The sequence below is a fragment of the Erpetoichthys calabaricus genome, chromosome 12 (genome assembly GCF_900747795.2).
Source record: "Erpetoichthys calabaricus chromosome 12, fErpCal1.3, whole genome shotgun sequence".
Classification (NCBI taxonomy): Eukaryota; Metazoa; Chordata; class Cladistia; order Polypteriformes; family Polypteridae; genus Erpetoichthys; species Erpetoichthys calabaricus.
Window position 1 is genome coordinate 91,397,214 of NC_041405.2, and position 25,322 is coordinate 91,422,535.

Here is a 25,322-nt window from a genome sequence, read left to right on the forward strand (position 1 = left end):
AGCGTCCGTATCGTCTAGGTGTGCGAACAGTCCCCCTGCTCACACCCCCTACGTCAGGATCACAGATAGTCAGCGCAAGAGAGAGAGAAAGAAAAGTAAGCTGGGTAGGTTCTCTGCCAATAGCGTCCCTTGTATGAAATCAACTGGGCAAACCAACTGAGGAAGCATGTACCAGAAATTAAAAGACCCATTGTCCTCAGAAACCCACGAAGCAGCGAAAAATCCGCAATATATATTTAAATATGCTTACATATAAAATCCGCGATGGAGTGAAGCCGCGAAGCGCGATATAGCGAGGGATCACTGTATATGTATATATATGTTTACATAACCTCTTTAACATACTACTTCTCCGCTGCAAAGCGCGGGTATTTTGCTAGTGTGTGTATATATATATATATATATATATATATATATATCTCTATCTCTCTCTCTCTCTCTCTCTCTATATATATATATATATATATATATATATACAGTGGTGTGAAAAACTATTTGCCCCCTTCCTGATTTCTTATTCTTTTGCATGTTTGTCACACAAAATGTTTCTGATCATCAAACACATTTAACCATTAGTCAAATATAACACAAGTAAACACAAAATGCAGTTTTTAAATGATGGTTTTTATTATTTAGGGAGAAAAAAAATCCAAACCTACATGGCCCTGTGTGAAAAAGTAATTGCCCCCTGAACCTAATAACTGGTTGGGCCACCCTTAGCAGCAATAACTGCAATCAAGCGTTTGCGATAACTTGCAGTAAAATGATTTTGATAAATGTTTATGCACCCAATGTTGATGATAAGGAATTCATGCAAAATCTATTTGCATCCATTCCCAATGTGAACACTCATAAAATTATAATGGCTGGGGACTTTAATTGTGTTTTAAATCCACTCTTAGATAGGACTCCCGTGACAGGGGGGACGACATCTAATACTGCAAAGATAATTACACAGTTTTTAAATGATCACAACTTATCAGACCCCTGGAGGTTTCTTAACCCAAACTCAAGAACATATTCGTTCTACTCACCAGTGCATTATAGCTACTCAAGAATTGATTATTTTTTTATAGATAATAATTTCCTGCCTACAATTAAATCATGCAAATATGACACAATTGTTATCTCTGACCATGCCCCTCTAGTCTTGGAGCTAAAATCAATAAGCCCCTCGTACTCACCTCGCAGATGACGTCTTAACCCTCTTTTATTGGCAGACGAGAACTGCACAGAATTTATATCCAAACAAATCAGCTTCTTCCTAGAGACAAACACGTCTACAGAGGTTTCTGCAGGAACACTCTGGGAAACTCTAAAGGCCTTCCTAAGAGGCCAGATTATTTCATATCTTTCCCATAGAAATAAATTAGAAACCAAGAAAGTGTCAGAGCTAAGAAATGAAATTACTAGAATAGATGAAGAACAAGCCAGGCGTCCAAGTGAAGCTCTTCACAGGAAAAGGCAGGCCCTGCATACAGAACTTAACATCTTAACAACTAAAGAAACTGAACAACTTATTTATAAGTCTAGACAGCATTACTATGAACACGAGGAAAAGCTAATAAGCTTTTAGCTCAACAAATTCATAAACAAGAAGTTCACAATGCAATACCAGTAATCACCAACAAGAATGGAGAAGAAATCATCGACCATAATAAAATAATGCACACATTTAGAGATTACTATAAATCTTTATATTCCACTGAGCCCAAGAAGACAACACGCAATCTAATGCATTTCTGGATAATTCACAAATACCACAAATAGATGCTTTAAGTGCTGAGGAACTAGATAAACCTCTAACGCTAACAGAATTACTAGACGCTATAAAGTCACTACAAAGCGGGAAATCATCAGGCCCTGATGGTTACCCCGTAGAGTTTTATAAGAAATTCTCCACTCAGCTAGCTCCACTCTTATTGGTAACATTTACAGAAGCTAAAGACCACCAAATACTACCTCAAACATTTCGACAAGCATTAATCACCGTCTTTCCTAAACAAAATAAGGACTTGTTGCAATGTGCATCATATAGACCAATTTCACTCCTGAATAATGATGTTAAGATACTCTCAAAAATCCTAGCTAGAAGGATGGAGAAAGTGCTGCCCTCGGTAATATCACAAGATCAAACTGGATTTATTAAAGGCCGACATCTATCTTCAAATCTCCGACGCTTGTTTAATGTTATATATTCACCAGCAAAATCAAACACCCCAGAGATATTACTATCATTAGACGCAGAAAAGGCATTTGACATGATCGAATGGAATTACCTTTTCACTGCATTGGAGAAATTTGGGTTTGGCCCGAATATTTGTGCTTGGATTAAACTACTGTATACCAGTCCAGAAGCTTCAGTTTGTATTAATAAAATTTGCTCAGACTACTTTAATCTAGAACGTGGTACCAGACAAGGATGTCCCTTGTCGCCACTGTTGTTTGCAATCGCTATTGAACCACTGGCGGTTCACTGCCGAAATTCTCATCAGATAAAGGGGATTGTCAGAGAAGGACTGGAACAGAAAATTTCTTTATATGCAGATGATATGGTCTTATATATATCGGACCCAGAAAACACTGTCCCTGCTGTTTTAACAGCACTAACAGAATTTCAAAAGATATCTGGTCTTAGAATTAATCTGAATAAAAGTATACTCTTTCCAGTGAACTCACAAGCATATAATAATAAATTAGACACCCTACCTTTTACCATAGCAGATCAGTTTAAATACCTAGGGGTAAATATCACAAGTAAACATAAAGCTCTTTATCAACAAAATTTTGGCGTCTGTATGGAAAAAATTAAGCAAGACTTGCATAGATGGTCAACCCTTCATCTCACTCTAGCCGGAAGAATTAACATCGTTAAGATGAATATCCTTCCTAAACTTCTCTTTTTATTTCAAAACATTTCAATATATATCAATAAATCGTTTTTTAAACAGTTAGATTCAATAATAACCTCATTCATTTGGAACTCAAAACACCCACGTATCCGAAGAGCGACCCTACAAAGACCTCAGGCAGAAGGTGGCATGGCTTTACCTAATTTTCAGTTTTATTACTGGGCAGCGAACATACAAGCCATAAAAACCTGGACACAAATAAATGCACATACACAGGCTTGGTCTGCAATAGAAGTAAAATCCTGTAGTACTTCTTTATATTCCCTGCTCTGCTCTCCAATAAATGAAAGTTATCGCAAATATACTAATAACCCAATTGTGCTTTACTCACTCAGAATATGGAACCAAATTAGGAAGCATTTTAAGATGGAAAATCTTTTATCAGTGGCACCTCTGCAAGGGAACCACCTCTTTCAACCTTCGCAAGTATATCCAGTTTTTAATACCTGGAAAAGTTTTGGGATTAAAATGCTCAGAGATCTTTATATAGACAACATATTTACATCTTTTGAACAATTACGTTCAAAATTTAACCTCCCAGCTACACATTTCTTTTACTATCTTCAAATTAGAAATTTTGTTAAACAGAAATTGCCCGATTTCCCCCACCTTGCACCCTCCACAATGCTGGAAAAAATACTGCTCAATTCCGAGGAAACAAACACTATTTCCGCAATATATAAAATCTTATTAGAGTCCCTACCTTTCAAAGATCCAAGAGGACATTGGGAAGAAGATCTCTTAATCAATATATCAGAAAAGGAGTGGAAGGTAGCAAAGCAGAGAATTCACTCGAGTTCTATATGCGCAAAGCATAGAATTATTCAACTAAAAATTATATATCGAGCTCATCTGTCTCGCTTAAAACTGTCCAAAATGTTTCCAGGCCAGGATCCAACCTGCGAGCGCTGCAACCAAGCTCCTGCCTCACTGGGTCACATGTTCTGGGCCTGCACCAAACTAACATCATTTTGGACAAAAATTTTTAAGTGCCTCTCAGACAGCCTTAGTATCACAATCCCTCGTAACCCACTAACAGCTGTGTTTGGTGTCCTTCCAGATGGACTTGAATTGGAGAAGGACAAACAAACGGTGATTGCATTCACTACACTCTTGGCACGTAGCCTTATTTTGTTAAATTGGAAGAATCCTAATTCTCCTCTTATAAGTCAGTGGGAAACTGATGTTTTATATTATTTGAAATTGGAAAAAATCAAATTTTCAGTTAGAGGATCTGTACAAAATTTTTTCAAAACTTGGCAGGATTTAATCAATATTATTTTAGAATAAGAGAATTAACTATTATTGCATTTAACTCCCTTCTCCATCTCTTATTTATATAGATATTTACTTCTCCCCTTCTTTTGTCTAATGTTGCCTTATTATAAAGCTTAAAGCAATTTTCCTTTAGCTAAGCTCTCCTTCTCAGGGGTGGGGTTTGATTTGTCTTCAAATTTGTTGGGTTATAAATTGATCTGTTTGTATGGAATGATTACAATGAAAATTAATAAAATAAAAATATTAATATTTATGTATATATATGTGTCTGTGTGTGTGTGTATATATATAATATATATATATATATATATATATGGTTGAAATAGTTTACTGTCAAATAAATGCAAAGAGTACACGACACGTGTTTCGCCCTCATTCTGGGCTCATCAGGTGTACACATTCCACTGCGCTCCCTCTCGGGAATCGAACCTCGGACGTCAGCGTCAGAGGCGATGCCCCTAACGTTGCGCCACGGCGTGTGGTTTGTTTATTTGACAGCATGTAGATTGGGGTAATTACATTCACGGCATTCGTAGTCTGTGTCACAATCTGATTGTATGGGTGGTTACCTACCAGGTAACGCTTGTGGTTGGCCAGCAATCTGCTAACATCTGCCACGGTGCCCTCAGTTTGCGAGGAGCAGATCATAGAATGGTTGAAATAGTTTACTGTCAAATAAATGCAAAGAGTACACGACACGTGTTTCGCCCTCATTCTGGGCTATATGTGTGTGTGTGTGTATGTATGTGTATATAAATATGTTGATATGTGTGTGTATATATATATATATATATATATATATATATATATATATATATATAATATGTGTATATGTGTTTAAAATTTTAAAGCAGTACTTCGCCGCTGCGAAGCGCGGGTATTTTGCTAGTAATATATTAGTGCTGGGCGGTATACCGGTTCATACTGAAAACTGTTTTTTATTTTTTTTATGAAATGGATTTTTCTTATACCGCAACACCGGTTTAAATTGCCTAAACGACGTTCAGAACGTGGCGCAGCGGGAAACTGTTCAAGTGGGGACCTTTTTCAGTGCTACACCGCTAAACACAGATTTGTTGCACTAGGGCTCTCTTTCACTGCTACACCACCAAATAGTGGGCGGTAGCATAGGTATGCCGCGCGGTGAAAATGGACAGAGAGCCGAAAAAAAGCAGTCACGTCTTGTCGCCTGGAGATGCTTTAGTTTTAAAAGGTCAGATGTGTAAATACTGTTTCTATGCTACTGGATAATACTGCAAGCCAAGTTGTACTTGTTTTATTTTTCAATACAGTGTAATGTACCTGGGTACTGTGTAATATTGTGACGACATGTTGACTTTACTTTGTCATTAAAGTAGAACATCGTAAACTAAACTTCATCGTAAAATAAATATTTAATTTACTAGATTTTCTCAAACCCCGTCATAAGTTATATAGCACATTAAATGCTTTGTGTTAAGTGTTCCCCGAGCTTCTTAAACTGACTTCCTCTGCACTAAGAGGAGGCAACGGCAGCAATCGCCGCACAGAATCCATTCACATTATATTCATGCTCTCTGAACATTTAGAATGCCAAGATAAATACTTGATATAAATTTTAAATTTTCAGAGAGCAGGAATATCATACAGTGAATGGATTCTGTATGGTGATCGCTGTCTATTAGTGCGGAGGAAGTCAGTTTAAGGAGCATAGTGATTAACAACTGGGTCGGGGAACACAACACAAAGCATTTAATGTGCTACATTAACTTATGACGGGGTTTGAGAAAATCTAGTAAATTAAACAATGATTTTAGGATGAAGTTTATTTTACGACATTCTACTTTAATTATAAAGTAAACAATGAGAATAGAGTGGAAATGTCGACACTATTCTCGACGTATAGTTTTTTTTTTTTCTTCCCTTTGTCCGTATTTTTTTTTTCTTCACAGTGGCCTTAATACGATTCTGTAGGGCTATACCACAAATACAATTATAAATGCAAGTTGCAGTTGTATTATTTATGTGTATAGCTTAGCTTGAAGCAAGGTCCATATTAATGCAGTTTGCCTAAATGATAGTTAAGTTGGTAAAGATGTCATCACCAAGATTGCACTTGTTTTATTTTATTTTAATTTGGTGAATACTGTGTAATGCACCTGGGCTTTTGAAGCCTTGAAGTAATAGTGCAACTATCAGTAATAATACAATTATTTATTTTATTGTTATTATTTATTAGTTTAAATATTATGCAGTTTAATGATGGTAAAGTTGTTTAAAAAGTCACTTTAACGTGTCAGTGGACAGAGATTGTTAACATTAACAAAGTGTAGTTGTTTTACTAAGACATGTTCAGTGCAATACAACTTTTGACAAGCACGTCTGGATATTTTCCTAAGTCTAAATACCTCTTTGGATGGTTGAAAATATGTTGTCAAAATTATAATTTAAATTTTTGCAAGATTTGTTCAATAAAAACGTTCTATATTTTGACTGCATCTGTCATGCAATGTGATTTCCTTCTCTTCATTAGTGCCACCCCCTTGAAAAGTATCACTTTATGGGGCAATGCAAACCTGTATTAATACTTGTGTGCACATTAAAATGTTTTTTTGTACAATGTACAATGCTCTTGACAGTGGAATAGGTTATTCTTAGCTAGTAATTGCAGTGGAAAATGTGTTTAACATCCACTCATGCATGGGAAAAAAATACCGTCAAATACCGTGAAACCGGGATAATTTAGAAAAATACCGTGATATAGAATTTTGGTCATACCGCCCACCCCTAATATATATATCTGTCAACATTTTAACATGCTAACCACATATGTACATACTGGCTTTGTGCAAACGTGCATATTTTCTGAAAATATTCCGAATCATGTAAAACTTAATGTTATAATTCTGTCTTTTATAGCATCCTCAAAGATCCGAGTACAAAGTGAAAAAGTGACAGAGCTACTTTTTGAGCTCTCGGACAGTGAGCAGTGTTTATCCATCATTTCTGAAGTGAAAAAGATCAAGCAAAAAGGTAAGAGTGTGATTTGTGTTTTTAAATCAAATAAATATCTGCATAACTGTCATTTCAACTACTGGTATACAAGTATATTAAGTTAATTTCAGAAGGGCAGTGATCTTTGATTTAAGGCGCAAGTTCAGAGATTTGCAGGCGGATGAGACTATGGTGTCCTGGATAATGGAGTATCTGTTTAGCAGACCACAGTTTGTAAGACTTAAGGACTGTGTTTCAGATACGGATACGAGCAACACTGGAGTACTACAAGGAACAGTCCTGTCTCCTTTACTTTTCACACTGTACATTTTTATTTTTTTTATTGATTTTATTGTCTGTGGTGTAGCGGGTCCACAGCTCATGTCAAAAGGCCACTTTTTAAAATAAATAATTGCCGCACTCGCAGCTTAGCGAGGGTGCGTGGTGTGTGTGTGGCCGAGCGGTTCCAGGAGAGTTCATGATGCGGCCGGTTCTTACTTAAGTGCACAGGTGAGGAGTTGTCCGCATCCATAATTGTTCCCGGGAGCTGCTGATTGTCACAGCTTATCCACATCCCTGTGATAAATAGATGCGCTAGGCGGCTAGCAGGGAAAAGAGAAAGAAAGAGACGGATGGAGGGAGGTTAAGGAGGAGAAGATGGCAGGAGGAAGAAAGCTGGTGCAGGAGAGAAGGAGAACGAGTGAGCGCAGGCTCGCACTGTTAACAAGCAGCTGGGAGAGGTGAGCCCGAGCAGGGTGTTTGGCCAGCACCCGAGGGCCAACGGTAGTGGTCGCTCCTGCTGAGCGCTTGTTGGGAGCAGGAGTGACCTGGAGAAGGTTGGCTCGCTGCAGCGAAGGCAGCGGCAGTCTGAGATTTGGAATAGAATCCCCAGCGTGAGCATCCTGGCTGTTGGAGGGAAAGTCAAGTCTCGGTCTGGTAGGGGTTAAACGAAGCCAGGGATCGGGAGGCTACCAGACCAGTCAAGTAGAGCAAAGAAGGTCAGCTGCATGTAGGGTGACTCCCCTGGTGCATAGCCTGGATGGGAGAAACACGGGAGTCACCAGTAAAAGAAGGTACCGTGCTTTGTGTTTCCAGCTATTGTTTTAACTTCGTTGTTTTTAAAAGATTTTTTCTATTGGATTTTAACCTCTACCTTTTGAATACACTGCACTATTTATTTGGACACTGTTTTGATTTTTTTGTTTTTAATAAAAGCATTTTGTACTTTTTGCACCATCCCCTTGCTTTGTTGTGCCTCACTGCCAAGCTCATCGGTGACATTACCGTTGGTGTCGGGTTCAGGGCTCCCAGAAGGAAGATGGGAGCATGGAGCAGAACCCACATTGTCATCATTCCATACAAATAGTCAATTTTTAGAAAAAATAGGATTGAAAACAGATCAACCCCCACCCCTGAGAAAGAGAGTATGGCCAACGGAGTAAAACTTAAAGCTAGTAAAAATAAATAAATTGAGTTTAATAGGCGGATAAAGATAAATGGGGAAGAAAAAGAAATGGGAAGAGAATCTTCTTCCTCAGTGCTTTAAGAGCTTATTCTAAAATGTTATTGATTAGATCCTGCCAGGTTTTGAAAAAGGTCTGCACAGATCCTCTGAGAATTAGGTTTTTTCCAATTTCAAGTAGTATACAACATCAGTTACCCACTGACTTATTAGAGGAGAGTTAGGATTCTTCCAGTTTAGCAAAATAAGTCTATGTGCCAATAGTGTAGTGAAGGCAATCAGTTTGTTTGTGATTCTCCAATTAAAGCCCATCTGGAAGAACACCAAACACATCTGTTAATGGATTAGGAGGGATTGTGGACACTCATTACATTTCTGACTATAAATATAACATCAGGTCATGTAACATGCAGAAATTCTCGGATGATTCTGCATTTATGGGGTGTATTGATAAGTGGGATGAGACAGAGTATAGGAGTCAGGTGGAGAACTTTGTTTCTTGGTGCCACCGCTACCTAATCAAAGCACCGTGATGTCCATACACAAGTCCACATGACCGTCATCATCAAATTCTTCCATGAGAACCCTGAATACAATGAGGACTGATTGAGGTCATTTATGTTAGATAGAATGCCTAGAGCAGGGGTGTCTAATGCGTCGATCGCGATCGACCGGTAGATCGCAAAGGTAGTGCGGGTAGATCGCGTTGCATTCAAAAAAATTTTTTTTTAAAACGTTAGTCTTATCATATATCCTCCCTATGGCATTTGCCACTTGTCTGAGATCTCTTTTCTTCTAACACACTGGTCATCCTGCACACATGATCAAACACGTGAGCTACTGCAAAACTCCGGTTGTGATCTAGTTAGCCTTCCAATTTATATCAACTGACGAAAGGATTTAAAAAAAAAAAAATTGTTTGTGGAGGGTATGGGCTGGATGTGGAATTGTGAGGAAAAAAAAATCCTCTTCCAATGTCACAATCCAGTGCATTTGTTTGATCTGTCAATCTATCATTGCTATTCCAAAGAAGGAAAATGTGGAAAGGCACTTTCAAACTGTTCATAAAAACTATGAAACTGACTTCCTTCCGAAAAATGATCTGAGAAAGAGAAAGGAGAGGGAACTAAAATTGCTGTTAATCGGACAACCATCATTTTTCACTCCACTGAATTCAAAAGCAAAGGCAGACACACCGAAGCATTGTTCCGGGTGAGTCACTTAATCATTAAGCATAAGAAGTCCTTCCAAGATGGAGAGATGGTAAAAAGAGGCCTTCGTTGAGATAGATGGCTACGGAGAAATTCCTGCTGAGATTTCAAGACCCCTGGCCGGAGAAAAAGGAGTTTCTCCTTGTCATTAAACATGCAGAATACAAGCAACTTAATAACAGTCAATGGCCTCTAGACTTGACATTTTTTTTCCGATCTGACCAACATGTTGAATGAGCTTAATTTACAGCTGCAAGGAAAAGAGAACTCCATGGTCAATATGATTAACTCAGTTAATGCTTTCAAACAAAAAATGCCTTCAAAGCTGCAGCACCTTGATTTGGGGAACTTCCAAAACCTTGCATCAGAGCTGGAGATGCAATGGAAGGCGTATGCGCAACTTGACAGCATAAGCTACACAGAGCAGATTGAAAATTTCCTGTCAGACTTTGACAGATGGTTTCAAGACTCAGCTTTACTTGAGCCAATCGCTACATTTAAGTGCTATCCATTTAGGGAAGATGTTGAGGGTGATTCACCCGCATCAAAAATCGCAACACTGTTTCACCTAGAACTCCTCTACAGTGGAAGATGAGATTTTGACACTACAGGATGACATTCAGCTGAAGTCTGGGCTTCTTGGACAGTTTTGGAACTTACTCACAGAGGAAAAGTACCCAAACATGAGGAAATGTGCTACCTCCTTGACTGCATTATTTGGCTCTACTTATTTATGCGAGTCAGCCTTTTTCCACATGAAGATTATTAAATCCAAATACTGTAGTGATCATAAATGTATTGAATTGTTATCCATATTACTAACCGAGAATGCTAAACCGGATGATGGACGCAGGCACATCCGGCAATGGGCCGTAGCTGCAAAAAGACGTACTGCGCAGGCGCAAAAAGAGTCCGCGAGAGTCGGCTGAGGAGCCGAGAAAGGCGGACAAAAGAGGGCGAGAGAGGCGGATGAGGGGCCGCGAGAGGCGGACAAGACCACAGAAAAAAGGAGTGAGCACAGGAAAAATGGAGAAATGAGGAAACGCAGGCAAAGCACGAAACACATTGCACACGAGACGAGACCCAAAAAAAAAAAAAAAAAGAGGCTCGCGCACAACAGCAAGGCACCCCCCCCCCCTACAGGCACCGGACGGGACACACACCAAGAGGGGGATTCAACAAGCCCATGGAACACAAAAAAAAGAACACAAAACCACCCCACAGACCCTACAAGCAAGGGACGGGACACACACAAACAGGGGGATTCAACAAGACACAGGAACACAAAAAGAAAGAAGACGCTCGCGCGACAACAATCCTCAACCCCCCCAACACACACACATCCATAAGAAGTGACACCCAAAGCCACATATTCTAAAGTGAACATCAACACCTTCACACTAGACAGCATAGGTGTCAGCATTGGTGGATCTCCTTACAATAAAGCACTATTAACCGTTCAACTGCAGAAAAGGAAACATATTAACAGTGACTGCGATCCTCCTTATCACTTATCCATATTTCGCATGCTGAGAAAGAAACAAGTCATGAATACACGGTCACGGGTACAAAACGAAAAGGAAAGGATAACAGGAACAAACACACGAACACGAAAGAAACAACAAAATAGACGGCTATGCAGCATAGGTGGATCTCATTACAATAAGGCACTATTAACCATTCAACCGCAGAAAAGGCTCCATATTAACAGTGAGTGCAATACTCCTTATTACTTATCCATATTTCTAAAAGAAAAAATGACTCGACTCCAAAAACGCAAAGCTCAACTAAAGCTTCTAACTAACGATGTACCTAAAAGTAAAAACTTTATGAACTGCATTAGATCCTACAATAGTTCATTTAATATGCACAAATCTACATCCTAGATCCACATGACGCAAACTATCAATCAAAGTGCTGCATCGCAACAGGCACGGATTCAAAACGAAACCCCTCCCGTCTCAGACATACGTTAATGGCAGCGAAGGCTACAACGGGCTTCTCACACAGCACAGGCAAATCGATTACAGCTCCAAAACAACACGTCCCAAATACTACACATGCAACAACGCGCCTCTCAAACGGCACAAGCAAAACATACACCAGGAAAATTCATTCGGATTAATGAATGTCATTTGCAATCATTGTCATTCAGTTCACTTCCCTGAAGAAACAACTGGCAATACAAGTTATACATTTACACGTTGTTGTCAAAAGGGTCAAATTAGACTGCCTTCTTTACATTCATATACTGAATATCTACAGAAGCTTATAACTGACGATGTACCTGAAAGTGAAATCTTTATCAACTACATTAGATCCTACAAATCGGAATCCACTATGAACATTAACGGTGGCACTGCACGTGACATCCGTCTTGAAAAAATGTTGTTTATTGATGAATGTTCAATGGCATGAACAAACGTTTATGAATAATAATATTCGATTTGGAGGAAAGGTACTTTTATGAGGAGGAGATTTTAGACAGTGATTAGCTATTCTTCCAGATGCCATGCACTCAGCTATTGTTCAGTGCACCTTAAAATACGCAGACAATTGGCATTGCTTTCAAAAGATACAGTTAGTAAAAAAGATACGATGTCCAGAACCAGATCATAACAATTGCTTATTACAACTGAGAGATGGTACACTCACCAATACAGATGGACTTCAGCCACATATTATTACAATTCCTCAAGCCTTTATCTGCGACGACTTAGTTACAGAGAGATTTGGATCAGCAATCTCATTAGACCAAATGCCCCTTTTAACACAACGCGCTATATTATGTCCAAAAAATATTAATGTGGAAAACATAAATACCCAAGTCATTCTATTACTTCCTGGAAAGACACAACTCTTTCTAAGCTCTGACAAACTTGACTGATCACAACAATAACCATCTTAAATGACCTTACAAGTTCTGAGCTGGAATTACCTTTTACACTTAAACGGCGTGTACAAAGAAATTTTCAAATAAACCTTTACACTGTGCCACACACTTTATTGTTTGCTTTCTATTTGCATCATCTACACCGTCACACTATTCTATATCTCATTCATACATCACGCTCTTTGTCATTCCCAACACCAGGGGTTGGCGAGCGAAGCGAGCAGGGGGCGGAGCCCCCTAGTTGTGCCATAAAGGTTATTCAGTTATGCAAGGTACGACAACATATATTTTATGTATAAAGTATACTCAGTATATATATCATTTTTAATGTAGGTAGATCATTTCGACCTGGTAATTTTTAAAAGTAGCTCGCAAGCCGAAAAAGTGTGGGCACCCCTGGCCTAGAGGGTGCTGGGCAGTCTCGTGGCCTGGGACCCTGGCAGATTTTTTTTTTTTTTTTTCTCCAGCCGTCTGGAGTTTTTTTTTTTCATTTTTTCTGTCCTCCCTGGCCATCGGACCTTACTTTTATTCTATGTTAATTAGTGTTCCGTAATTTTAATTCTTATTTATTTTGTCTTTTTTTTCTCTTTCTTCATCATGTAAAGCACTCTGAGCTACAGTATTTGTATGAAAATGTGCTATATAAATAAATATTGGTGGTGGTGGTGCAGAAAGAGAATTGTCTGCAGTGTAACATCAACAAAACCAAGGAACTGGTCATTGGCTTTCTATGTATCAAAGAGTCTCTATGTTCAGACAGTACTTAGGGAGTAGAGGTGGTGCTGTCCTACAAGTACTTGGGTGTCCATGTCAATGGCAGGTTAAACTGGTCATATAACAAAGAGGAACTATATATTTTTTCTTAGGAGACTGCATTCTCATCTTCTACAGGTCTGTGATGGAAAATACAATTTTATACACTGTGCTGGGCTGGTAACTTGAAGAGTTACCAAGTTCAACATCACTTCAAGAGAGGCCCACTGAAGCAACAAGCTAATTAAAAGGGCAGATTCAGCTATTGTGGACCCCCTGGAGGTAGTCATAAAGGAAAGAATTTAAACGAACCTGAGTACCATTATGAACAATGCTCCACATCTTCTCAGTGACACACACTGAGAACTTTCAGCCAATGAATTACTCAGCAGAGGTCTGTCAGGAAATGTTAATGGGGTTTCTTTGTGCCAAAATCAATACGCCTGTAATGTCCAAAGTTTTCTTTTTAATTTTCTTCCTTTTTTAGTCATCGTGGTCTGTGTTCTGACTATAGTGTATGTGTATGTTTATCTACTTATCCATCCATCATAACATGTCTGCTTGTATTAAAAAAGTACAGATATTTATAGAGTTTTAACAAGGAGTCATACAGCTGAAATGAAAGTGAAATGTTTAAAGTAACAACCTTTAAAATATGTTTGGCCTTCCTTTCCTTAGGCAACATTTTACTTTCCTTTCAATTAAGTCTGAATGATTGATTTCAAATCAAAATCGTTTTTTGAAACAATGCAATTAGCATATTGCAAAGACGGCAATTCAGAGTATACTTTATGCAGCATCTGACCAATAGGGCTGTCAGATCAAACGTTGATAGTTCGAATGTAAATAGAATTTTATTTTTTTTTGAAAAATGTCTTCTGTAAAGGCAAAAGCTGACATTCGATTCTAAAAGGACTTGCGTTTAATTTTGGGTTTGAGTTACCCCAAACGTGCTGTGTAAAGCTGTAGTATTTTGCAGATCTGCTTTTGAACTTAAATTCAATGATTGGCCTTTTCGTAATTTTGAATGGTTCACTGTTTTCATTAGTAAAACTTAGTTACCCCCCTTCAAAACATTTTCTTTTTTCCTGCCTCATTGCTGTACTCTTTGGTCCACAAGTTAGACCTGTTGCTGTGGGCAGGCCTCAGGGAGGCCTTGTTCATCCAGTGAGACTGCTAGGGTCATCTATTAAGGTTTTTTTTTTTTTTTTTAATGAAGAAAAAGTGTACTCTCGTATAAAATGCTGTACAAACTTGTAGATGGACAAAGAACTGAATAGGTGATTTTTAAAAAATTTTTTTTTTTTTATAAGTGAAAGTTGCCCTTCAAGAGAGTATGATAATGTACTACAACCAAATTGGTTAATTAGTACGGACAGTAACTCAGCATTACCTTTAGGAGGTTGTGCATACGTCCAGAGTCACCAATGTGGACCGTTAATAACTACAAAGCACAGCACATCAATTAAAAAAAACACACATTATAAATCTTGCAAAATCCCAGCCATTACTCCTACTCCTTAATTACATGACTACGTAATATTTCACCATAAAATCCTTATATTGGCAACAGAACAGAGTCGGACTGAATAACGTGCCAATTTCGATAACTATAAATGATCTGGGCATGGACAATCCTCGCCAAGTTGTGATGAGGGAGCTCCATACCTGGTAGATTTTTACTTTGATCTCTTTCTGTGCTTAGCTGTGTGTGAGCGCATGTCGCGCAGCCATGGTGTTCTCTATTTTGCTTTATATATACATGCTCCCTGGCTTGGTATTGGAACCATTTTGATGTCCAGTGTGTTACTAATATAGTATGTGTATGGTATATTCTAAAGCTTGCAATGCGTTTATTGGCTGGTTTTATTATTATTTTGGAGGCCTCGGCTTGATGCTTTTCTTCTGTAAACTCATTTGTGTGGCATCTCAGCTGGAGGTCTGCTTTGATGATGTGAGCTCGTCTGCTGCTCAAAGTGGCACAGACATCTCGTTACAAATGATCTCTTTAAACTAGCGCTTGATTAATTAGCACGTCAGCATCTCTGCTGTTCATTTATTTTGAAATCCGTGCTTTGTTAAAAAGGTGCAATAAGATTCAGTTTGTTAAAAACTGTCTAAAGATTTGATCTGGGCGACGGCTCTGCCACAAGCCGTTTTTCTAAGTGCTTAACCAGTTGTGTAAATATCATATCGCATATGATTCTGTCCTATTTATTCTTAAACTTAAGACCTCTAACTGTTGTTCAGTGCTATAACCTTCTGATTAAATCAAATAGAAAATGACTCTACTTGAGATTTCAGTTGCTCTTATTTTGAAATAACAGTTGTCCAAGTACTGCTAGAATATTTTTTAAGTTGGTGTTTGTTCTTGCTCTAGCCACTGCTGCGGCCATTGCCATAATGTTAAAGTATAATAGCTTCGTTAACCTAAGTTTGAATATATTCAAATATTTGATTATTTTTAATTTGAATAATCAAACCTTATTTTTATGGTTAATTTAACAGCTGTAGCGCACAATTTTAACTTCCCAAAGCTGAGTAAATTAGCTGGCAAAGTCCTGTGCATACCAGCCAATAGTTTGCCATCAGGAATTGTTTTCTGCCTAGGGCAATGTGGTCATGTCTCATCGATCATGTCAGAAACCAGCAAATGCTGTCATACTGGTGTTCTTGACAAAAAAGCTGTAAAGACCACAGTGTGTGTTGAGAAAAAGTAGAGATGTCAGGGAAGCCAGTATTATGTAAGGCTTCTGTTGCTTGGAGTAATTTTCAGAGTATTTCTTTGCACTACAGTAAATCCTATAGTGGTAGCATTTATAAAAAAAAAAAATCAAAAGTTAAATGTTGCTTATCTGCAAATAAATGTTTTATTTGAATTGTGCAATATTTATATATTGTGTAAAACTTAAATTTAATCACTTTTTTGATAATTATTCTGTGGTTTGTCAATTTTATAAGATTAATGCTGGATATCAGTAAATAATGAGATTATGAAATATTTAGATGCTACACCTGAGCCATAGGTCACCGCTTTTGTGATAATAGTTCTTTGATTGTTCTGTATTCTATGCCAAATAAAACATAATAAAAATGCCATTCTTGTAATGGAATATAAAGCAAATATTTTTTGATGGTATCTCATATTAAAGCTCCATCATGTTTTAAATCTGTTTCACAATAAATATTGAACCAAAGCTATCGCTAATCAAATCACAATTGCAATATCTGTCTGAAAAATCACAGTTAAATGTTTTCCCCAACTCATTCAGCCCTACTTTCAATTCATATTCTGAAGGAAACTGAATGGGCCAAATGTTCTGTTTGTGGAGAGTCATTTTTTCTTTAAGCTTTGAGGATATCATCTAGACTTGGAAAAACTTCTGTGTAGTAATTTAGCAATTTTTAATGGCTTTTGAGTCAAATTCATCTTTAATTTGTTATTCAGATAGTGTAATTACAAAGTCTATTATCTTTAAAGCAAATTGCATAAAACATTTGAAATCTTGATTTACTAATAACATATACCAGTATTATGATTTTTTTTTTGTCTTTTATTATTTGTAGCATTATCTACACGCCATGTTTCTCAACAAATGGAATCCTTTGCTTTGCCATCGCAGATGGGACATGTGTCACAACTGAAATCTGGAAGCAGTAATATAGGTATTTATTTAGTCTCTTCAGATGTATGTATGTATGTATGTATGTATGTATGTATGTATGTATATGAATGTATATACAGTGCATCCGGAAAGTATTCACAGCGCATCACTTTTTCCACATTTTGTTATGTTAGCCTTATTCCAAAATGGATTAAATTCATTTTTTTCCTCAGAATTCTACACACAACACCCCATAATGACAACGTGAAAAAAGTTTACTTGAGGTTTTTGCAGATTTATTAAAAAATAAAAAAACTGAGAAATCACATGTACGTAAGTATTCACAGCCTTTGCTCAATACTTTGTCGATGCACCTTTGGCAGCAATTACAGCCTCAAGTCTTGTTGAATATGATGCCACAAGCTTGGCACACCTGTCCTTGGCCAGTTTTGCCCATTCCTCTTTGCAGCACCTCTCAAGCTCCATCAGGTTGGATGGGAAGCGTCGGTGCACAGCCATTTTAAGATCTCTCCAGAGATGTTCAATCGGATTCAAGTCTGGACTCTGGCTGGGCCACTCAACAACATTCACAGAATTGTCCTGAAGCCACTCCTTTGATATCTTGGCTGTGCGCTTAGGGTCGTTATCCTGCTGAAAGATGAACCGTTGCCCCAGTCTGAGGTCAAGAGCGCTCTGGAGCAGGCTTTCATCCAGGATGTCTCTGTACATTGCTGCAGTCATTTTTCCGTTTATCCTGACTAGTCTCCCAGTTCCTGCCACTGAAAAACATCCCCACAGCATGATGCTGCCACCACCATGCTTCACTGTAGGGATGGTATTGGCCTGGTGATGAGCGGTGCCTGGTTTCCTCCAAACGTGACGCCTGGCATTCACACCAAAGAGTTCAATCTTTGTCTCATGAGACCAGAGAATTTTCTTTCTCATGGTCTGAGAGTCCTTCAGGTGCCATGTGCCTTTTACTAAGGAGTGGCTTCCGTCTGGCCACTCTACCATACAGGCCTGATTGGTGGATTGCTGCAGAGATGGTTGTCCTTCTGGAAGGTTCTCCTCTCTCCACAGAGGACCTCTGGAACTCTGACAGAGTGACCATCGGGTTCTTGGTTACCTCCCTGACTAAGGCCCTTCACCCCCGATCGCTCAGTTTAGATGGCCGGCCAGCTCTAGGAAGAGTCCTGGTGGTTTCGAACTTCTTCCATTTACGGATGATTGAGGCCACTGTGCTCATTGGGACCTTCAAAGCAGCAGAAATTTTTCTGTAACCTTCCCCAGATTTGTGCCTCGAGACAATCATGTCTCGGAGGTCTACAGACAATTCCTTTGACTTCATGCTTGGTTTGTGCTCTGACATGAACTGTCAACTGTGGTACCTTATATAGACAGGTGTGTGCCTTTCCAAATCATGTCCCGTCAACTGAATTTACCACAGTTGGACTCCAGTTAAGCTGCAGAAACATCTCAAGGATGATCAGGAGAAACAGGATGCACCTGAGCTCAATTTTGAGCTTCATGGCAAAAGCTGTGAATACTTATGTACATGTGCTTTCTCAATTTTTTTTTTTTTAATAAATTTGCGAAAACCTCAAGTAAACTTTTTTCACATTGTCATTATGGGGTGTTGTGTGTAGAATTCTGAGGGAAAAAAATGAATTTAATCCATTTTGGAATAAGGCTGTAACATAACAAAATGTGGAGAAAGTGATGCGCTGTGAATACTGGATGCACTGTGCATACTGTGCACTGACGCTTCCCATCCAACCTGATGGAGCTTGAGAGGCGCTGCAAAGAGGAAGTGTGCCAAGCTTGTGGCATCATATTCAAAAAGAGTTAAGGCTGTAATTGCTGCCAAAGGTGCATCGACAAAGTATTGAGCAAAGGCTGTGAATACTTATGTACATGTGATTTTTCAGTTTTTTTTTATTTTTAATAAATTTGCAAAAACCTCAAACTTTTTTTCACGTTGTCATTATGGGGTGTGTGTAGAATTCTGAGGAAAAAAATGAATTTAATCCATTTTGGAATAAGGCTATAACATAACAAAACGTGGAAAAAGTGATGGGCTGTGAATACTTTCCGGATGCACTGTGTGTGTGTGTGTGTGTGTGTGTGTGTGTGTGTGTGTGTGTGTGTGTGTGTGTGTGTAATATACTAGTCATTTAGCCCGTTACAATAACGGGTGCTGGAGCAGTCTATATTAAATGGCAAGAGACTTTGACCTCATTCTTTTTGTTGGTCGTATTTTTCTTTCTTTCAGCCTTTCTTTTGTTGATGTTTACTTGCTGAGCTGACCGTTCATTGTGGGCTGCTGCTGTGTATTGTGTGTCTTTAATTTTCTGTGACAGTAATACTGTCTTGTACGTCTGTAATATACCTTTAATTTTCTCTGCCGGTAATACAGGCGTGCGTGTCGATAATATGCCTTTAATCTCCTCTGACAGTAATACTGGCTTGTATGTGGCTGTAATATGAGTCACTGTATTGTGTACCTTTAATTTCTTCTCGCAGTAATACTGGTTTGTATTTCCGCAAAACGCCTGTAACTTTCTCTGACAGTAATATCGCACATGCGCACAGTAAAATCTCACATCGCACATGCGCACTTCACCAGAAGACACAGACACACGGACACCTGGACGCACACAGGGATTTTATTAAAGAGGATGTGTGTGTGTGTGTGTGTGTGTGTGTGTGTATATATATATATATATATATATATATATATATATATATAATATATATATATATATATATATATATATAATATCTATCTATCTATCTATCCGGAGGAACATTGTGTCTTACGTATTGAATGACTGGGACAGGTTCAAGGTGTGGACTGATGATGGTACAGGAGATAATTATACTACACTGAAGCACTATAAGAGTGAAATGCTTAAGCCCTTCATCTATGGTTCTGTATGTGAGTTGATGGCTGCCGCTGAATTGTTTGGTTGTCGCTTTCAAGTGTACCGAAATGGCCAAATATTTTACACCTTTGGACAACTGCCAATGCCTCTTAAACATCTTAGATTCACAGGTGATGATTGAGTAGTGGACACTTTGATGTTTATGAATGTTTAAACTCTCAAAAGCTAGATGTGAAGTTATCGATGAAACCCATTTCAATTCAAAATCCTCCAATTTCCAGTAAGGCTGTGCTTCGCAATGACAATAAGTCTCAGGGACAGACCCTACAAAAGGTTGGCATTGATTTGATGCAAGATTGATTTTCACATGGCCAACAATATGTTGCATGCTCAAGAGTAAGCTCAGCGCACAGCTTGGTCATATTATAACTGGAGGTTCCGAACTGACAATGTGGTATACAAAGAGATCCTTAACAAATAATTATTTGTATATTTTCCCTCAGTTTAAAAAGGTGTACTTTTCTTCTTAATAAATTTTAAAGCAGTACTTCGCCGCTGCGAAGCGTGGGTATTTTGCTAGTGTGTATGTGTGTGTATATGTATGTATGATGTATTTTACTGTATTTTATATTTCATGTTCTAAATGTACAGTTCTGGTGCCATGGAAACCTCCGTAACAAGTCTTTACTTATGCATTTGACAATTTTTTTTATATAAAAATAAGGAAAGCTAACTAATTCAATATTTGTGAAACAAAGAATAGCCGATCAGTCGCTGACTTGTAGGAAGTTCTGATTCTAATGTGGGAAAAAATTTGGATAAATGGCTTGAAGTAACAGAAGTCTATTTCCAACAGTGGGTATGGATTTACCAAATAAGAAGCTTTTCTGCCTATGATATGCAGTATAATCTGTACTGATACACATTAAACAAAGTATTCTGGATATTTTGGACTATCTTATCCATATTACTAAACGAGAATGGTAAACCGGATATGGACGCAGGGACCTGCCCGTGGACGCAAAAGACATAGTGCACAAGTGCCACACAAAGCCCCCCCCCCCCCCCCCCCCCGCACCAGAGCAAAACGGGAGCGACTACGAACCGTCAGAGTAGGAAACAAAGTAAAACGTCATAAAGAGGTTAAAGAACAGGGACAAACACATGAAGAGCAGGTTACAGAACAAAGCCCCCCTGAACAGGGACAAACACATGGAGAGCAGGTTACAGAACAAAGCCCCCCCTGCCCAGAGTAAAACGAGAAAGACTACGAACCGTCTGACATGCCGCAAGCAGGATAAAGCGAGGTCAGAAATAAAACACAGAGTAGGAAACAAAGTAAAACTTTATAAAGGGATTAAAAAACCCGAGATGGTATGGACACGCGTCTGAAACTGCGGAAGCAAAACTGTCTCGGCTCCAAAACCAAACAGCTCAACAACTAACACAGCTTCGACACCGAGCCTGCGTGGACAGATCTAATGAACATGGACGCCTACAACGCGCGTCTCAAACTGCGTAGGCAAAGCAGGCACGGATTCAACACGACACAGCTCGAGTGACCGAGATACAAACACGCGCCTGCCTGGATATAATTAATGAACGCAGGCGCCTACAACGTGCGTCTATCGAAAAAGGGAAAATATATTCACCACGGACCAGGTGTCATTGAAACAAAAGCAGAATAAAGCGAGATCAGAAATGAAAGACAGAGTAGAAAGCTAAGTAAAACGTCATAAACAGGTTAAAGGAGGGAGCCAAACACATGGACAGCAGGTTACAGATAATGAAGACCGAAATTCAAAAGCTTCAAAAACAAAAACTCGACTGACCGAGATACAAACTGAAACGGGAAACACTACGGGGTCCGCAGTAGTCCACAATGCACCGCATAATAGTATGAACGGAGCTCCGTATTAACAGTGGGGGGCCCCAGAGTGACTCGGGCAAACGCTCCGTATTAAACGTGCGTCATCGTCACACGTAGCTGCCCAGCGGGCACGGGTTCAAAACGCCGGGGGTAGGCGAGTGAAGCAAGCAGGGGGCAGAGCCCCCTTTTGTAGTATATCACAACATTCTATCCACAGTGGATCCCGTGACCCCTTAGCTTTATAGCTTTCAGGAACCCCTAAGATGGCTTACAAGGAAGAGATTTGCCTTCTGACAGTGTGGTACCAGGACAGCAATCTCACCCTTAATGTAAGCATAGCCAAGTGATTAATCATAGACTTACATAAGCAGTGGGCAAAAACACTTGAGTCATCTTTTGTCTAGAACCTGTGTGCATCTCCAGCTTTAAATGTCTTCCTATCATAATTACTGATGACTGAATGTAGACACATTTCATCTTGGGTATTGTCAGTAGGGCTTACCAACATCTTAATTTCCTTTTGTGGAAATATCTCATTGTGGATGTTGTCAATTTCTGATACTGATAAAACACAGCTTAGATTTTCTGAGGAAGGCTTGCCATTATCTTCCTCATATGTTTTTTGGGGGGAGGGAGGTGCCTGGGTTTCTCTGCTATGTATAGCAACCTTATAGGTGCACAGTTGAATTTATTTTCACTGACTGCCTTACCTCCTGGTATAGCTTCTTTTCACCTCTGGACTGCAAAATGCTGTAGAAATAGGGTTAGCTCAGAGTAGTGGAACACCACTTCTGTTCAGAACATGAAATATACATCCCAGTCTTACAAATTAAGTGTTATTAAAGGTCATTTTTTCCGGTTTAGTTTTTTGTATTTATTGTATGGCCTGTCATAACTATTTTCACTAATCTTGGAGATACTAAAGTAAGGATATCCATTATATAGTGTGCAGGTGATAATAATCTTGAATTAAAAATTAAAATGCAAGACTCTGAAAGCTGACTTGATAGAAACAAGAGCTCTGATACATTCTGATAATTCAGTCAGGGCTGACGATGATTCTACAGTTGCAGGTCCTCCTAACTTTCTTGGGACTGGTGGCAGGTTCACATTTTTGAGAGGTGTGGGTTTTGTTAGTTAAAAAGATACAGTATTTGTGACCAGAGTGCTCTCAAAACCTCCAGTTTGCTCTATTAGTCATTTGTGCGTTTTTCAATGTGATCACATCACATCTAGCCCTTTGGAACTATTGCTAAGTTCTTTTGAATTGATTTGGGGTATGCCCTTGATGCTTTCTCATATCTGACATTATTATTTTTTTAGTCCTTACTTTTGGTATTTTTGTATTGCCTGTGATGGAAACCACTAATTATGGGAAAAGTAAAAAATAGCCATAGCTGTGGGTTCAAGATTCAGGCAGTTGACATTGTACTTGTGACCTTTAGAGTATGTTCTCGTGACTCTGCTTGTTGTGATCTCTGGGGGACATCTTTTTGATCCTACCCCTAAGTGGAGAATGATTCCAAGGAGTCAAAATAATCTTAAAAAAAAGTTGTGTTATATTAAATATACACACAAGGTGGGAAATAAAATATTGATCAAACAATATGTAATGACACCCTCCCAGAGAGCTGTTGAATCACTTTCTGTATTGTTGGAGGACTTGTCTACTTATAATTCCACAGCAAATCTCTCTTTCTCAACTCCTATTTATTTCATCAAATATTCTGTCTTTAATGACTCTGGCCTCTCTCTAGCCAGTTAAGTGTTTCTTCTTCCATTCCTGACCCAACAACCATTAAAACCCTGGTATTGGAGGGGCTTTCAGATCCCGCTTGGGGTCACTTCCAGCATAGACCCATAAGTACTAAGCAGGACAGTTTAGTGTATCCTGTTTTGAAAATACTGTTTGTGCACTCTTCTATATCATCTGCCGCCTTCTGTTTCTTTGCCTTCTACTCTCCTTGATTGCATAGCACTGTGACAGGGCCCCTGACAATACTGTTACTTTTGTACAGATATAACTTATTTTTGCCAATGCGGATTCCCCTCTGTTTCCTGTTGCTCTGCATTGTGTCACTGCCTTTTAATTTTCCATTTCCCTGCAGTTCAGCTGAATACTTATGCACACACCACAAAAAGAGAGCATTAGAATTCATGTTTCCTGTTTTCAATATGGATTTGACAACAAAGTATACTTTCTTGAATGGCAATAGAAGGCAGCTGTGAAATTTTGATATTTGAAAAGTATTTATATGCCCTGCCCAATGAGAGAGAAATTGCACAACTTATATCCCATATAATTACAAAATAACTATTCCTTACCTGTTTTTACTTCTTGGAGCAATTACTATCCTGTAAAAAAAAAATAATCTTTCTTGAATAAATAGCACCTTGATTGTTTTTATTTTCTAAAAATACTTTTTTTGTTTACTCATTACTTTTTTTTTTTTTTTTGGAAGTGTAATTATAACCTTTTTGTGTGTTAATATTGTGTGGAATTACACAGTAAAATATACAAGTGTAAAACTAGTTGTGCTGTACTGACATGAGCATATTCCTTTATATTCTAAATATATATAAAGAATATTTATTTCACTACTTGTTTATCAAAAACTTAAAACAAACACCCAGAAAATTTAGTTACAAACATTATTATCTAACATCCTAGTCAGGCAGAGTATAATATAGAAAGAACTTTTCTTTTCTTCCAGAATTGTTGTCCAACATAATTAACGACTATCTTGTAATAGCTTTCTCAAATTTGTACAGGAGTGGGGGAAAAAGAAAGTCGAGAAAAGTAATAATTTTCATTAACACAATGACAGTCATCAATTTTTTGTTAATCTTCTGTAAACTAGCTGTTTATTTGCAGGTGCTATTACAGTTTTGCTTCTATAAATGTCTTGTAGTTCTGTGGCAGTGTAATTAACTACAAGATGGTATATTGTTCCATGTGAAAACAGATTTTTCAGTTCATTTTGGTAGAAGTGGAGAAAGGATGATACAACACTCTTATTAAAAAAGTTCTTTGTGTCCAGGATTGGCTTATGAAAAGTTTCCCTTTCCTTATTTGAAAAAAAATGCTTTCTAAAAAAAATTGTGGACCTGCACTTTGTTTTGTGAAAATCCTTTCCAGTTTTGAGGAAATGTCATCTACCAAAAAGCGAAAGCTAAATTGAAAAAGGTTCCTCCTCCCTAACTGCCCTTGCCAAAAAAATCTTTTTAATTTATTTTAAAGAGCTCCTTTTAAAACATTAGATTTCTGCAAAATTGTTTTCTTGTATAGTGTCTGTATTGAACACTATTCCGAAGGTTTTTACAAGTATAGAGCTATACACTAACTATTAACAAATATTTGTTTATTATTGAAGCAGAGTCCGTGTAATCTCAGGAATAAATTTGTAATTTTGTTATTTAAAAATTAACACCAGTACTTTTCGGTTGCTTGTTACCCCAAAAAAGGTAATGCATGTCAAA

General features: G+C 38.3%; 1 protein-coding gene across 1 annotated transcript in view; it reads left to right on the forward strand.

Moving 5' to 3' along the window:
* Positions 1 to 25,322, forward strand: part of ocrl (OCRL inositol polyphosphate-5-phosphatase) — a 165,298-nt gene that overhangs the window by 38,855 nt on the left and 101,121 nt on the right. Inside the window, exons 4-5 of the mRNA XM_051934970.1 lie at positions 7,089 to 7,202; positions 17,050 to 17,148. Coding sequence (XP_051790930.1) covers positions 7,089 to 7,202; positions 17,050 to 17,148 — 213 coding nt within the window. The remainder of the gene's footprint in view (positions 1 to 7,088; positions 7,203 to 17,049; positions 17,149 to 25,322) is intronic.